Genomic DNA, 17,066 nt, shown 5'->3' on the forward strand with positions numbered 1-17,066 from the left:
GGTCAGTTTAGTGGTGTGTTTTAAGTTAAACAGACTTCAGTGTAATTGTGTTTGTTGTCACACCACCACGTTACCCCACATAGCTGTAGAGTCCTGGCTAGTCTGGAGCCCAGCATCCTTATGCCTCCACAGTCAGTTCTGGGATTACAGGCAGGCATTTCAATGTTTTATTTCCAACCTGCTCCCAAGCTTTGTTTGACTAGGAATTTGTGAGTGTGATGTGTTATCTCCCCAGTTCTGAGCTTTCTGTTTAATATTGGCCAATATTAATGCCGTGTCTCTGCTCTGCCTGCTGAGCCCTATGTATTAGTATGAGTAAGCTCATACTAATCTACCTATTAGGGTCTGGGCAGCCGGAAAACGAATGAGCAGCCTCCTGACAACGCCTATGTGTATCCATGACTTGCTGCCTACACATCCAGCGAGGTAGTCTGATAAAATAGGACATTGCTCATTGATCTCCTAAAATTGTTCTTTCTGCATTCTTGATCTTGCATTGACACCTTTATCCATGCAGAGATCCGTGTTTCTTAATTCCAGAACTCAGTCCTGCCCACTAGCTACCCTCAATCTATTTCCTACCCTAGTTCCTGTCTTTTGTTTTTGGGGGGGGGGGGGGTTAAGAACCTAATAGTCTGTCCCTCTTTGCTTTTTCAAAACCAACGGGATCATCCTCTGCTCATGATCCCTCTTTGGTTTCCTCCATTAAATAGGCAAAGACCAGATTCTTTATTATGGCATTCAAGGCCCCTACATTGTCTTGGCTGACAGTCAGCTTCATAAGCCTTGTCTATGGGTAGGGTCTCCTTCCTTTGCCTCTGAGGTTGTCCTGCTGCAGTGTACCCTCTGCCTCATGGGAGTGCTGAGCTGTTGTGAATGCTCCCAACCCCTCCCCTCTATTACACTGCCCTACCCATACTGGTTTTGTATTTTTTTCTACCTGGCCTTCAGACCCAACCCAGGCCTCTTCTGTGATTCCTATTCAGGTCCTCATTGGTTAGCCCAACCCTCTCTGCCATCTGTAGCAATTGAAATTGAAAGGAAGATTAGTTTTTAATCCTCAAACTTAAATAGGTTAATAGTAAAGTTTGGGTTTATTAGTTTTTTAATTTATAACTACAAAGCTTACCTATTCTAGATAAACCTAATTAAACATAATTATGGCCAGCATATCTTTTTTACTTCACAAATCTATATTGCACTGGTGTGTAATGCCAGCCTAGATTCCCTAGCAAAAGTTAGCATCACCTGTGTGCCTACTAAAAGATTCACTGTATAGATTTTAATTATATCCTTTATTACAGAAGCAGTACAGTTTTACTGCAAACACAGCAAAAGGAGCTACAGTTAAAGGGGTAGGGAGCTGAGTTTACCCAGTGTCTGATGGCCAGTGGTGTATGTGATCTATAAATGTTACTTCTTCCCTGTACCCCACGAGGACATCCTTTCTGACACATCTTCCCAGCTGATAGAATGAAAAGGATTTGATTGTTTACTATCTAGAACAAATACCAAATAGATCCATGTGTGGAAAGTAAATTGGGCAGGTGTTTTGTGTCTTTTTTAATTGTGCTTTATGGGAGGTTTAAATACATGATTACTGCAGACATTGGCCCAGTTTATTCCTGCATCTTCAAATCTACCCTATTACAAGTGGTCCTAGGGACAGTCCCTTATATTTAATAAAGACCCTCATTTTATCCTCTGTGATAGGGAGTTGACCTTACATCTTCCATCCACTGTCTGCTTGGTGCTTAAGGACTCCCCGTTGCCCGGCATGAGGTCTAACTTTGATTTCTCAGACTTGTCTGAGTACTTAGAGCATTTTGAGATTGTCCCCGTGAGCCTATAGATAAGCACGGGAAGATGCCACAGCAACCTAACAGCATACATTGGTTCTCTTAGTCTTTGAGAACAAACTTTTTCTAATAACTGTACTGCAAGCACTGGCTGCGTTTGCCACTTGAGTATTTTAGTCTTAGTCTAGTCGATAGTCTGTATTATTTTTATTGTCTAGGATTTTCTTTTTTTTTTTTAAGATTTATTTTATTTATTATGTATACAGTGTTCTGTCTTCATGTTTGTTTGCACATCAGAAGAAGGTATCAGATCTCATTATAGATGGTAATGAACTGCCATGTGGTTGCTAGGAATTGAACTCAGGACCTCTGGAAGAGCTGTCAATGCTCTTAACCTCTGAGCCATCTCTCCAGCCCCCTTGTCTAGGATTTTCTAGTGGCATTCTGAAAGTCCTTGCCAAATTTACCCATTTTACAGGGCTTCTCAACTTACAACCTTACATTATGAGTGTCATTGGCCTAAAATTCTTCTCAGCTACTAAACTTGACTTTAAATTATAATTGATATTGGAAGAACATGGATTTAAAATATTCTGCTTGCTTGGTGGTGGTGGCGCATGCCTTTAATCCCAGTACTCAGGAAGCGGAGGCAGGCAGGCAGGCAGATCTCTTGAGGCCAGCATGGTATACAAAGCAGCAAAGTTCCATGACTGGCTCCAAAGCTACTGGGAGACCTTGTCTCAAAAAACAAAAAACAACAAAATTAAAATGTTGTTCTTCGTCCTATTTGTTTAGTCACTAAACAAAATGTGTCGAGTGATAGTATCTGTAGTTACCTCAGCAAGCACTGAACTCTGTCATTTTAAGTGACAGGTACATTTCAAAAGTAACTCCAAGCGTGGTGATTCACCATCTTTAATCCCAGCGCCAGGGAAGCAGGGATAGGGAGATCTCTTGTGTTTGAGGTCAACCTGGTCTACAGAGCAGCAAGTTCCAGGACTACCAGGGTCACATAGTAAAAAAACCCTGTCTTGAAAAAACAAAACAACAACAAAAAAAGGCAACTCCTGACTAGATGATCTTTGTGTACTCAGAGGACTTTGTTGTTTAAGTAAATACATGGCTGAGTTAAAACATTGTAAGCTGGTATTCAGGCATTGAATGGGCTCGTACATGGTTCACAGCTGAAGGAGGAGTTTTGGTTCCTCCTTAGTACTGGTGTGTACAGAAAACATAGGCCCTTCCCTTGCAGGGCTTGCTAGTTTTCTACAATACTGACTCAAGTTACACACCTGAAATTAACAGTGTATTTCTGTCCCGTCAGCTGACGGTCACAATCCCAATCTTACTCAGAGACTTTGGTACATGGGCAGATGATGTGACTGCTACCTGTGTTTATCAGGACCAAAAGAGATCCTTGTTTTCCCCTCCTCCTGTAAATCTGGGTTGAACTTACATAATTACAGGGCCAGGATGAGCAGGCTCCCCTACAAACCAGAAACAGGCCACGAGTGAGCTGGTGACTGTAGCCAGCACCAGCGTCACCAGTCTCACGGTGGCCAAGGATCAACTCCAGCCCCATGTTGACCTAGGAGATGACACTTTCAGCGGGGCCTAGAAAAAAATGAAAAATAAGCTTTATCATAGGTCCTAGAATGATGGTGGATACTGCATAACTACATAAAGTAGTCTGAGTGGGCTCATTAGGACATGGGATCAGGTTATACACTTTGAGAGAACACATCCCACTGTCTTGACATGCTGGCAGTGAATATAGACTTTTATCTCATTGAGACCCAGGACTGTTAGATGTCACAACTTCTGAGAGAAGACTGACAAGAACTGCATTACTACAATTTCCTTGTTCAGTATTTCTTGTCCTCTACCTGAATTGGATACCCAAAATATGAGTCTACCTAATTGCTGACCTTGGTTGTCACTAATGTGAGGTTAGTTCAGCGTGAATTCAGAGCGAAACCAATTCAGGACTGAATGGTGTTTTTCTTCGCACGGGAGACAGCTAAAATAGACAGTTAACATTTTGTCTGTGTTATCTTTCAGGCACTCAAGGAGTTGCACCGGGTCCTGTAATTGGGCTCCAGGCACCATCTTCTGGTCTTCTTGGTGCCAGACCTGGCATGATCCCACTCCAGCGGCCCCCAGGGATGCCTCCACCTCACTTGCAGCGGTTTCCTATGATGCCACCTCGCCCCATGCCACCGCATATGATGCACAGAGGTCCGCCTCCAGGACCAGGGGGCTTTGCTATGCCCCCACCTCATGGAATGAAAGGGCCCTTTCCACCACATGGCCCTTTCGTTAGGCCTGGTGGAATGCCAGGGCTTGGGGGCCCAGGCCCAGGCCCGGGAGGACCAGAAGATAGAGATGGAAGGCAGCAACAGCCACAGCAGCAGCAGCAGCAGCAGCCTCAGCCACAGCCACAGCCACCACCACAACAGTCACAGCCACAGCAGCCACCACCGTCACAGCAGCCAGCACCAGCTCAGCAACAGCCACAGCAGTTTAGAAATGATAACAGGCAGCAGTTCAATTCAGGTAGAGACCAAGAAAGGTTTGGAAGAAGATCTTTTGGAAATAGGGTGGAAAATGACCGGGAACGTTATAGCAACCGTAATGATGATAGAGATAATAGTAACCGTGAAAGGAGAGAGTGGGGAAGGAGGAGCCCTGACCGGGACAGACACAGAGACTTGGAAGAGAGGAATAGGCGCTCTAGTGGGCATCGGGACCGAGACAGGGATTCTAGAGACAGAGAGTCTCGTAGAGAAAAGGAAGAGAATCGAAAAGAGAAGCACGAGCTCCCAGACAGGGCAGGTAGTAGCAAAGCCAGTGAACCTCCCCTTAGCCAAGTGGGAAACGTAGACACTGTTTCAGAACTTGATAAGGGGGAGGCCATGGCCACAGTGGTAAAACCTGAAGCGTCACCTGCTGAGGCTACCTCATCCGTTGAACCCGAGAAGGATTCTGGCTCAGCAGCAGAGGCTCCTCGCTAGAGACTGGCTATGACAGAATGTGACAGTGACACTGGGTGTAGAGCTGAGGTGTACAGATGCTGTATAATATTTGCTCCTGCTACGTCACCCCACAGTAGTTGATGGGGACTGTGAGCAATTTGATTGCTTCCCTTCTATTTAAAAATAGCCACAAAATAACAAAAAATACTGAAAATATATTACCCTTTTTTGCTGTAACTTTTTAAAAGTTTTGACTTTTAAAAGTTTACAAATCCTAATTAGAAGTGCTCTCTATTTTTTTTTTTTTTTAATTTAAGACAAGGTAACGGTGAAAGCTCCTCAAACAATAGGGATGTTTTTAATAAACTCTATTTTCGTAACAAACTTTAATGTGTGCTATTCTTCATACACTGCATTAAGGTGGAAAAGGATGTTAACCATCAAAGTTTGAGCTGTTGATAATATATTGGAGTCTAGACTTTTGGGGGAAAGGACACGTACATGAATTCTATTTTAATATTTTGATCATAATTTGATAAGGTAAAAATTATTGATCTTAACGTTAAACTAAGAAACCTGTGTTCTTTTTCCCCGTTGGCTTTGTGGTAATGTTGCCATAATTTGTCAAGAGAGATTTGCTAAGAGAAATAATTGGATTCCCAACATTATACATTACACAACAAATTACCTGATTGCCTGGGCATCACTTAGAAAGTTGAGTGTGTTGTTTATAATCATTCTGTTCAAATTTCTAAGGTGTAAAGCAAGGTCAAGGTTAATGTATGCAACCAGAAAGCGTTTTTATAGACTAGGTATAGTGTAACATCTCTTGTAAGCTTTGTTTCCTTCATCTTCAACCACCCAAGAGTACACTGCACTTTTTGCTACTACAAACTGAGACTCGAATAGTATTGAACGTGCTGACGTAGAAGTCAGTGACTTAATGTCAGGTATTACAGTTCTCAACCTTCCTAATGCTGTGACCCTTCTGTTTTGGTGACCCCAACCATAACAATTTTTTTTTTGCTACCTCTTAACTGTAGTTTTGTTACTGTTTTGAATCGTAAATATTGGATGTGGAACCCCCCCCCAAGGGGGTTCTGACCCACAAGCTGAGAACCAGATATACAGTCTAAACGTTACTTTTTCCTAAACCTACATTAAGGACAGCACAATGACTCAGCCAGTAAAGACACTTTGTGCTACCCTTGATGGCCTCAGTTTGATCCCTGGGACCCAAGTGGTGGAAGAACTCGTTTTCCTCTTGTACACATACCCTAAAAATAGGTAAATGTGATTTTAAAACCACAAGGTCCTAAATGGACTTAGCTGTAGAGTGCAGAGAAGTTCCTTTTTGTATGGTCTCACTTGAATTTTAAATGCAAGGTCTTTGTGATAATGCACCTGTCCCGGTTTTAGTTTTATGCTGACCCTACTTAGATTTTTAAGTTTTTGCTCTAGAATACTTCTGAAAAAATAAATCCAATTATCCAGTGCCCAGATTTCAAGAACAGGCTTGCATTTCCAACTAAAAGTACTGAGAAATGACCCACTAAGCAGAAGAGCTCTTGTGACTACACCAGATGCTTCTCTCTGCATTTGAGTCACCCCACTCAGCACTACTTAAGAAATCTGTGAGTTTCCTCAAACTTCAGCATAGCCACTTAGGAACACATTCTAGTTTTCAAACTTGGAAACACCAAAATTTGTACTTTACCAATTTAGCAGTCTCCCAAGGACTTGTCTTTGAAAAAGTATGTGATTGTGGATGAATAGGACTATGGCTTACACCTGATTTGTCAAAAGTATTTCAGTTGAATGAACTAGTTCAGATATCCACAAGCCAGTTAGGTTAGTTTTTCCTTTAAAAGGAAGTCTTTTTTGGGTACGTATGTATGTGAGACACTCAATTTCATTAAATTGTGTAGTAAAGTCAGGATTTAGGCAGAACCTCCAATTTGGTTTCCTCTCCCTCCCCCAGTGCTGCTGTGATTTTTCCAGCGCACCAAAGCATGACACCAGCTTTGCCTGGAAAGTAGAGTAGGTAATTGCCTTTTACAAGTTCAATGTAAGTTATTAAAAGGGCTTTTTCTTATAATCTCTAAATTTTTATTTTAAAATAGCTATTTTGAGTCTAAATGAAGAGCTTTAGGTAATTTCTCTGAAGCTACTAATGAAGGGCAACATATTTCCTAAGACCAAGTTTGGTTTGGACTACCAGTCAAGGCCAGCCATACATTTTGATGGAATCATACAAAACACTTTGAAAACAGAGTGCTATGAAAGTTAGCATCACTCATTCTTGCTGATGCTTAATATATGTAAAGCACTAACTGCAATTTTATATTTGTATACATTACTAGGCTCAAAATAAGTGTCACATATGTTGTTTAATCACAGGTTTAAATGAGAATTAACTTGAGTTTCATACCCATGTATAACTAAGTCAGGAAAATAGAGACACAGGAAACCGGCTTTAGTTCAGCAAGTTATAGAACTATACACATCTCCCGAGCATCATCAATCAGTTCTGATTACAAGTTCAGCAATCAAAGAGGAGTCACACAGTTACACTTTTAATATTACAGTTTAATGTTCTGGGTTTTTCTACAGTTTAGCAGGACAGCAGATGCATTTGAGACTCAGCCACACAGGGAATGTTTACTGGGCAATTCCAATCACACCACAGGCCAAACGGCTTCCGGCATTTCCAGTCTTTGTACTTTCATCGTTTCCACCTTTGCCCAAGTCATCTTCTTTCTCATGGACCTTTGAAAAGAATTAGGAACATTTAGCTTTGGGCAATCAAGTAATTAATTAGCACTTCTTTCTGGCAATACCACAAAGACTTAAAATGGTCACTGACATTACAAAATGTTCAAATCTATTAGTAAATTAAGCTAATATTTATACTAGTAGGTAAGAGCAAACTAAGTTTTTCCTTGTTAGTGGCAAAGACATGTTACCTTTAAATAATATGTTACTGTTTCTAACTGAAACACTGAAGACTCAAGTGACTGTACCAGGCCACATGGTGTTATCCTCACACATACATACCCCAAAATTTCTTGCTATCAGAATCTCATATCAATGAACTACAGGCCTACAAATAAGAAGCAATTCTAAATATCTTTATTTAGCAACAAAACTTTAAATCTTATTTTTAGAACATTTATAAATGACTGTTCTGCTTCACCAATAGGGCTGAAGAAAATTCTAAGGATAAAGGGTCAACTGAAAGGAAGTGCCTACTGAAAAGGTAGCTGCCTGAGGTGGGCAAGAGCCTTTACTGCTTGTTCTGCATGAACCAGATTCAGCTCCCGAGGGTAACTTGGGAAGACGGCTCCCATATGGTAACCAAGCGATGATAACCTACAGACTTGAATATTGACATCCATCGCAGATTTTACACTCAACGAAATGTTTAACTGGAAGGGGGCAATCATGGCAAGAAAATCTGTTTCTTCAACTTAGACCCAGTCTGATCAAATGTAACCTGCTTTCTACTACATCTCAGCAGAACAGTGTTAATGGACCTAGGCAAATTAACTTTTCACTATCATACCCAATAAAAACTTTTTCCTATTCTGAACTCTTAACAATTTATGTGATTCTTTAGAAACGAGTCTGACCACCATGAAGTAATGGAAAGGTATATAACCATGTTAGAAGAAATCCTACACGTTCTTTTTTTTTTTTTTTTTTAACATTTATTTATTTATTATGTATACAGTGTTCTGTCTGTCCGTATGCTTGCTGGCCAGAAGAGGGCACCAGATCTCATTACAGATGGCTGTGAGCCACCATGTGGTTGCTGGGAATTGAACTCAGGACCTCTGGAAGAGCAATCAGTGCTCTTAACAACCTCTGAGCCATCTCTCCAGCTCCCTACACGTTCTTAATACGAAAACTTACCACCATTGTTCGGCCAATGACAGAGTGGTCTCCTGAGAGTGAGATCACACGATCTTCAATGGACACATTGGCCACACCATCCTTTCCAGCAGTCACATTGCCCAGGTCTCCCACATGCCTAACATGAAAAGAGCATCAGGTGGATAAGCACTGCGCCCACTTCTTTCACATGAGCAGAGTTCAGGAGCTAAATTAACCTCTGACCAAGTCAAACGTCAGTGGACTAAGAAGTGTACAATACATAACCAACATGACCACTTTTCCAGATTGACAGCAGTCTGGAAACAAATTTTAAAACATACAGCGAGGACACCCTAACACAGAGATCAAGTTTAAAAGTATGCTCTGGGAAGTCATGATTTGGGACATACTTCTCATTTCAGGGATTGCAGCAAAGGATGAACTCACCTCCTGAGTTAGAATACTTGAGCAAAGCTTTGCTCCCTCCCAGGCCTCCAGTATAAAAACAAGCCAGTCCTTTAAATAAGGGCTTTCCTGAGGCTTCACATATAAATGGAGTCTCAACGAGCTTCTGCATTAGTGTCCTGTTACACAGTGACTTTACTAGTGGCTGACAGCACTGTTATCCTTGACACTTTCTGTATCAGTTCATCTTCAATAAATGCTGCAAAACTAAATCATATTCAGAGTCTCCATTTGTCAAGACCCTTCCCCACCCATTCCAGCACTTGGGGAAGTTGACTGAGTGCAAACAAATACAAAGGCAGAGTAGGGAGACCACTCAGCTGTCTCACAGGTGGGCTCTCCACCACCGTGCACATGGAGCATGGTGCTCACCTCTCTTGATCCGCTGGTCCGCCATGTTTCTTGGAGTGAGGATTAAAATGAGGTCCTGCACTGGTACAGCCTATCCACCAGAAACCAGCAGTTAGATTATGAAGCAAACGCCTGTATGTAACAATATAGGCATTTTCACCACTTCCAACACAGAAAACATTGGCCTGGTGTGTGCTGGATGATAGAAACAGGAAACAACACTGGTATAAACAGCAGGGCTGTATAGCCTTACACACATTCTCAAGCTACCTTCTTCCTCTAGGCTGCCACATTTTCCTCCCCATCCCCTTTTGGTTTTGAGTTTTGAGGCAGGACTCATTATTACAGCCCAGGATATCTGCAGCCTATGATCCTCTCGCCTCAGCCTTCCAAGTGCTAAGAACAAGAATGTCACACCATGCTGGCTCTCACAACTACCTTTTAAGTGGAGCAGATGTGATCTTCAATGGCTCTTCTGAAGTTAAAATCCCACATCTAAAGATCTTGGCTTTTAAGAAGGTGGCATACCTTTATGATAAAAGCACTTGTCTTTAAAGACCATGTGCCACCAAGCAGCTCACCTATCTGGCCTTTACTTGGGGCAGGCAGATTCCTAAATAAAACCCTATGCCCAAGGGCCAAGGCTGCTGCCCTACACAGCTCAAGGGCTGTAACCAGTATCACAGGTACTCACTTGGCCCCAGGGATGCCTCACAAGGAACACACTGATAACAATGCAGGAAGTCCTTTCACTCAGGCTTTCCATTGTTTACAATTTCCACCCAGGCCCAGAGAACAAGTACAGGGCAGCATTCAGAAAGGAGTTTAGCAAATCAAAGCTATCAGAGCTGAGGCAAGGCAACTTGGGGGAATTTTAATAAGTATCCAAATGGATGAAACACGATCATAAGTAACTGTGGACCAAATTATGTCACATTACACACAGGTTCTTCTGATGCATGCCATAACCCAGCACACACAAGACTAAAGGAGGATGGTACAAGTTCCAGGTCAGCCTGGGCTATGTGAAGAAGGGAAGGAAGCAGGAAGGGAGAGGTAAAGGGAGAGAAGGAAAAAGCTCTAGCAACATGGGTGAGTTTCTTCTTACAAGTTTGTGAACAAAATTCAAATTATTCCTCCACTATGGCAAAAAAAAAAAAAAAAAATCACTAAATTCAATTTAACCCCTCTTTTTACTGACTTGAGAAAATACACCTCATTCTAAGCATCAATGCCGCATCTCAGCTCTCATTGCTTCTGTCCCACTACGCCTCTCACGCCAAACACTGTGTCTAAAACCCACACTCAACCCCCAGCTCCAAACACCTTAAAGAATTATTCAAAATAAGCGGGAGCTTGATTTTTTGTTTGTTTCTGTGCTTTAAACTCAAGCCATTATCACAATCAAAAAACATCAACTCCTTCACCTTTTCACACTTAAGGAATCAAACATTACTTCCTCAAGGTTGACCTAAGTGGTTTTTTTAACTTAAATCTCAGAGAAAGGGGGGGGTGAGAGAGAGAGAGAGAGGGAGGAAGGAAGGGAAGGGGGAAGGGAAGAAGGAAAGGAAGGAAAGGAGAAAGGAAAGGAAAGGAGAAAGGAAAGGAAAGGAAAGGAAAGGAAAGGAAAAGAAAGAGGGAGGGAGAGAGGTTTACTCTTTTGTAATCGTTAGCAATTGAGTCTTGACTCAATCCCATTTGTTTTCCTGATCAGCCAGGTACAGATGGTCACTAGCCAGCATAAGACCAACCTTGTGTATTATCTCCAAACTGATGAACATGGAACCCATGTTGGCCTTCAGTCAATCCTGTAATTTGTCCTGACACCAAAACTGGTTCACCACTTGCCTTTATTTAAAAAGAAAGAAAGCAAGAAAGAAATTAGGGCATCAAGTTTGAGTGCAAATGCCTCCGAACAAAGGGAACTGCTGGTTACACCTTTGCCCTTCACAATAAAGGCACAAGAGTACCCCCAAACCAAACTAGACAACACTATGCCTGGGTGCAACCACTCCAGCAGCTCAGCTCCAGGCCCCTCTCCCTAGCAATCTCAGCGCTTGCTATGCCGCCAGGTCGGCATTCTCCTGGACTGCACATTTTAAAATCGCCTAGCAGAAGCACAAGACTAAGGGCGCTCGCTACTACATGTCAGGCCTCACAGAGAGACGCGCTGGCCGCCCAGGGTCCTTGCTTTTCATTCTCAGCACTCAGGCGCTATCGCGTCCACCTGGGTCTAACCAGGGCTACTTAAAAAAATCTTATTAGGCATTCAAACCTAGAGAACAGCCGACTTAACAAAAAGAAAAGACAGCAACAACACTAGAGTAGAGAAACCGAGGAAGTATCACCCCCCATCCAGGCGGCCTGTGGTGATGGTTAACTGAGCTGCAATGTTACGATCAAAATTCAAATTAGTATAACTCCAGAGAGACTGTAACAAGGAGAAAATGCAAGAAGCTACTGCATTCCTAAAACACACATGCTGAGATCTTCCTTTTTATCTTGTTTTTAAATCGCTAACTTTTTCAACAAAATAAGGGAGGGCAATTTTGATTTTGGTAAAGTTGGCAACAGGCTAAATCAAACAGCGTTGATAGCCAAGTTATTACAAGTGCCAAACTGGAATGTGTAACTATCCAAGGGTCTTTTTCGGGTACAAAGGGCACCAGGACTATGCAGCTCCTCTGGGAAGGAGAAAGAAGACAGAAACCTGGACGCAGGTGGACCCTAGCTGGTACTTAGCTTTCTCACAGCGGTCGATTACATGTGGAGGAGAAAAAAGGCAAAAAACAAACAAACAAAAATCTTACATAGAAAAAGAGCAAAATGCATTCAAATGTCAAAGGAAGTGCTGACACCGAGCCAGGTGAAGAACTAAATTTCACGTTATCAGTTCTCCCTCGCCGGAGGAGTTGATGGGAGACACTTGCATTCACTACAGAGTCCGGCTTCTCACGTTTACGTAAAACATTCTAGAGCGCACAACCACACTCTATTTATCACATATTCTCCCGGGATTAATCTAAGTCTAACAAACTCCTCCTGCAGATGGCAACCTCCCTGAGGCTCTGGACACAATCTTACCACAAACACCGGCCCTGTGACGCATGTGTTTCTGCAGTATTAACAGTAGTTTTCGAAAATATCTCTCCATGCTTTTCTTCAACATATCCTCAGGCACTCGCTGCCCTAAAAACCACCCAGGCGGGCGTCTTTCTGAAGCTTTGAGAGCAGAAAAAAAAACTGAACGACAGTCCAAGGCCATCTTTCTTTCACCCTTCGGCCCGACCCTGACCTAGCACGCAACAGCCCGCGACGTTGTTTTTAAACGAGCCAGAAACGCCTCCGGCTGCGTTTACTCCGGGTCCTCGGCACCACGATCGAGTATCTGAAAAACCCACTCAGCCGGTGACCACAGAGCCCTGAGCCCGTGGACAGGGACACCGGAAAAGCAGCAGCCCCAGAGAAATAACGGACGCCAAGAGGGCTCTGTCGGGCAGGCCCGAGCGCTCCGGGGCGCGGAAAGGGACCCGCCCGGGAGGCCCCGCGACACCGGCGTCCTTCCTCCTCCCCCGGGCCCAGCCCCTGCCCGAGGCCGCGGTGACTCAGCACCCAGCGGGGCGCAAGCCGCGGCGGGGGCGTGGACGGCTCCCTCCGTTCCAAGTGCGCGGCCTGCGCCCCGCGCCCGGGCCCCGTTCCCCCGGCCCCGCGTCCCCGGGCCTTGCCTTCTGCTCGAAGTGGATGGTGCCCTTCACAGGGCCGTCGCCCTTCAGCACGCACACGGCCTTCATCGCCATGCTTCGCGAGAAGAAGCACGGCGGCCTCGGGACCCGAAGAAGGCAGGAAAGCCGAACAGAGGAATACGCCGCAGGAAAGGCCGGCGCAAAGCGAAGCCCTGCCGCCGCCGATCTTTTATACGCTCGCTTATGGGCACGCCCACCCTGGCACGGAACCAATCGTCACCCGCGGGCTCCGCCCACCCAAAGTGGCGCTCCGGGGCCGCGGGGCACGCTGGGGGCGGGACCGAGAGGAGCGCCGGCTTCTAGAGCGCGGCGGCCGAGAAAGTTCCAGGGGCGGCGGCGCTCTAAAGACGCAATTGTCGCCTCATCTCGGGGACGGCCGCGTTGTCGCCGCGGAAACCGAGAACGCGAGGCCCGCCTGGCGCGCCTTGGAGGTCAGAAGCACCCGGGGAGCGCGCCGCAGTGGCGCTTTGAAGGCTGGGGTGCGCCGAGTTGCTTGGTGTGTTAGCAGTTTTCTCGTCTGCCTGTTTTCTCCTCATGAGGTTAAATTTGTAAAGCCCCATGCCCTTTCCCTCAGCTTTCAGTTCCGCAGCACATAGCCCATTGCTTCTTTTGATTTTGTTTCTTTTCCTGGTGCTGGGGATTGGACTGACGACCTCCCACGTGATACACAAATGCTCTCTCTACCACTCAGCCATCTTTTTTATTTTAAGGCCAGGTCTCACTGTGCATCCCTGACTGCCCTGGAACTCACACTGTAGACCAGGCTGGTCTCGAACTCAGAGATCCGCCTGCCTCAGCCACCCGACGTGCACCACCACCACCACCCGGAGTCCTTTTTATTTTTGAGATAGTGAACTTGAATTTGAGATCCTCCTGCCTCGATATCCGAATAACTAGAATTGCTTGTCTGCCCCACCATTCCCAGTTAAGTTCTATATATTCTATTCTTCCCTGTTTGATAGGTCTCTACTTAAGACACCAGAATGGTAACCGAGTAACTCTCAGGAATAGCCTGTGCTTTAGTGGCTTAAGCCTCGACTGGAGGACAGGATGCCTGATGCAGTCTGTCAAGGGAAAGATTTCTAAGTGCTATGGACTGAGCAAAGGGTACAACTACTTCTAAACTATCTAGAAAGACCTAGAGAAGTCACTGTAGCTAAGAAGGGGCCTCAAGAAGAGAGATGGAATTCTTTCTTTGCCTTAAATTTTTTTTAAATATTTTATTTATTTGTTATGTACACAATAGTCTGTGTGTATGCCTGCAGGCCAGAAGAGGGCACCAGACCCCATTACAGATGGTTGTGAGGCACCATGTGGTTGCTGGGAATTGAACTCAGGACCTTTGGAAGAGCAGGCAATGCTCTTAACCTCTGAGCCACCTCTCCAGTCCTGCCTTAAATATTTTTTATTGTTTTTATTGAGCTGTATCTTTTTCTCTGCCCCTTCCTCCCCCCTCCCTTTCTGCCATCTCCCATGATTCCCCACGCTCCCAATTTACTCAGAAGATCTTGTCTTTTTCTACTTCCCATGTAGATTAGATTCATGTATTTCTCTCTTGGGGTTCTCATTCGTTCTCTGGGATTGTGAATTATAGGCTGGTTTTCCTTTATGTCTAAAAGCCACTTATGAGTGAATACATATTATATTTGTCTTTCTGGGTCTGGGTTACCTCAATCAATGTGATGTTTTCTAGATCCATCTATTTGCCCGCAAATTTCAAGATATCATTATTTTTTCCACTGTGTAATACTCTATTGTGTAAATGTACCACATCTTTATCCATTCTTTGGTCGAGGGGCATTTAGGTTGTTTCCAGGTTCTGGCTGTGACAAACACTGCTGCTGTGAACATAGTTGAGCACATGTCCTGTGGCATGATTGAGCATTTGTTGGTATTGTGGTATTGGTCTAGAGGTACGTTGTTTCCAAATTTTCTGAGAAATCGCCATACTGATGTCCAAAGGGGCTGTACCAGTTTCTACTCCCACCAGCAATGGAGTATTCCCTTTTCCCCACAACCTCTCCAGCATAAGTTGTCATCAGTGTTTTTGATTTTGGCCATTCTTACAAGTGTAAGATGGAATCTCAGAGCTGTATTGATTTGCATTTCTCTGATGAATAAGGATGTTGAACATTTTCTTAAGTGTCTTTCAGCCATTTTAGATTCCTCTGTTGAGAGTTCTCTGTTTAGGTCTTTACCCCATCTTTTATTGGATTATTTAATCTTTTGATGACCAATTTCTGGAGTTCTTTGTATATTTTGGAGATCAGACCTCTGTCCGATATGTGGTTGGTGATGACCTTTTCCTTTTCTATTGGCTGTCGTTTTGTCTTGTTGACAGTGTCCTTTGCTTTACAGAAGCTTTTCAGTTTCAGGAGGTCCCAGTTATTAATTGATTCTCTTAGTGTCTAGCTGCTAGGATTATATTTAGGAAGTGGTTTCCTGTGCCAATGCATTCAAGTGTACTCCCCACTTTCTCTTCTATGAGGTTCAGTGTGATTGGCTTTATGTTGAGGTCTTTGATCCATTTGAACTTGAGTTTTGTGCATGGTGATAGTTATGGATCTATTTTCATTCTTCTACATGTTGATATCCAGTTATGCCAGCACCAGTTGTTGAATATGCTTTCTTTTTTCCATTTGATATTTTTTGCTTCTTTGTCAAAAATCAGGTGTTCATAGGTTTGATATCTGGATCTTCTATTTGGTTCCATTGGACCTCCTGTCTGTTTTTCAATACCAGGCTGTTTTCAGTACTGTGGCTCTGTAGTAGAGTTTGAGTCAGGGATTGTGACGCCCCCAGAAAAAGAGCCTTAATTTCTAAGAGTTCTCTATCGTTCTAGAGCTTTTGTTCCTTTTCTATAGAAGCTTGTTCTTTTTTCATGGGTATTCTACCCTCTTTCAACTCTCCAAGAATAACAGTACTGTAGTGTATCCTGCTTGTAAGTGGCTTCATGTGAGTTCCAGACCCTCCTTATTTACTTTGTTTAGCTCCTCCCAGGCTTTTCTGAAGTCTGGTGGTCTGAGGAATGTTCACATAGATGAATGAGGTACACCAGATGTTTTGTACAAGAAACAGGGCTCGGGGCTGGAGAGATGGCTCAGTGGTTAAGAGCATTGCCTGCTCTTCCAAAGCTTCTGAGTTCAAATCCCAGCAACCACATGATTGCTCACAACCATCTGTAATGAGGTCTGGTGCCCTCTTCTGGCCTGCAGGCATGCATGCAAACAGAATATTGTATACATAATAAAAAACAAACAAATAAATAAATAAGTGAAAAAGGGATCTTGTCTGGCAGATGTCATCGCGATGTGCTCTGGCAGGGAGACTCTCCAGACATCAGTATTTGAGTATCTGGAAGTCCCTTGACTTATCCGGTGAATAATTGTCAAACCTGCCCAAAATGTTTGTTTGCCTGCAAGTATTCTAGGAACTGAGAGGCACACAGTGGTAGCCATTTCCCCCTCTGTATGCAGGCCTGCCTGAATTTCAACTTTCCAGGACAGAGTAGACAGATAGAAGACAAAACTAAGGATGGCTACAGAATTTCAACCTTCCTCTTCCTCTTACCTCACCTCCATGTATACACACACATGCACGCACGCACACACACACACACATCACACACACACACACACACACACACACACACACACACACAAAGTACTGCCTGTAGCTCTGTAGTAGAGTTTGAAGTCAAGGATTGTGATGCCTTCAGAAGTTCAGAAGTTCCTTTATTGTACAGGATTGTTTTGGCTATCCTTTTCCATATGAAGTTGAGTACTGTTCTTTCAAGGTCTGTGAAGAATTTTGCTGGGATTTTGGTGGGCATTGCATTGAGTCTGCAGATTGCTTTT

The 17,066-nt window shown here is 43.8% G+C and overlaps 2 protein-coding genes across 9 annotated transcripts in view; one reads left to right on the top strand and one right to left on the bottom strand.

Moving 5' to 3' along the window:
- Nucleotides 1-5,080, top strand: part of Scaf4 (SR-related CTD associated factor 4) — a 59,612-nt gene extending 54,532 nt beyond the window's left edge. For all 8 annotated transcript variants that reach the window (XM_038344688.1, XM_038344692.1, XM_038344690.1 and 5 more), the window contains one exon: nt 3,861-5,080. In XM_038344688.1, coding sequence (XP_038200616.1) covers nt 3,861-4,813 — 953 coding nt within the window. In that variant the 3' untranslated portion in view covers nt 4,814-5,080. The remainder of the gene's footprint in view (nt 1-3,860) is intronic.
- Nucleotides 5,081-7,342: 2,262 nt separating this feature from the next.
- Sod1 (superoxide dismutase 1) lies at nt 7,343-13,371 on the bottom strand. The gene is made up of 5 exons (XM_038346188.1): nt 13,192-13,371; nt 11,218-11,314; nt 9,488-9,557; nt 8,690-8,807; nt 7,343-7,543 (listed from the first exon to the last, which is right to left on the bottom strand). The coding sequence occupies exons 1-5, from the start codon at nt 13,261-13,263 to the stop codon at nt 7,436-7,438; spliced, it is 465 nt and encodes a 154-aa protein (XP_038202116.1). The 5' UTR covers nt 13,264-13,371; the 3' UTR covers nt 7,343-7,435.
- Nucleotides 13,372-17,066: the final 3,695 nt, after the last annotated feature.

This window comes from Arvicola amphibius, chromosome 10 (assembly GCF_903992535.2).
Source record: "Arvicola amphibius chromosome 10, mArvAmp1.2, whole genome shotgun sequence".
NCBI classification, from domain to species: domain Eukaryota; kingdom Metazoa; phylum Chordata; class Mammalia; order Rodentia; family Cricetidae; genus Arvicola; species Arvicola amphibius.

Coding starts and splice junctions, on each gene's coding strand:
- Sod1 (XM_038346188.1), bottom strand. CDS start 13,263: ATGGCGATGAAGGCCGTGTGCGTGCTGAAGGGCGACGGCCCTGTGAAG. Junction 11,315..13,191: donor CCATCCACTTCGAGCAGAAG/GCAAGGCCCGGG, acceptor TTTTAAATAAAG/GCAAGTGGTGAACCAGTTTT. Junction 8,808..9,487: donor GGACCAGCGGATCAAGAGAG/GTGAGCACCATG, acceptor TTTTCATGTTAG/GCATGTGGGAGACCTGGGCA.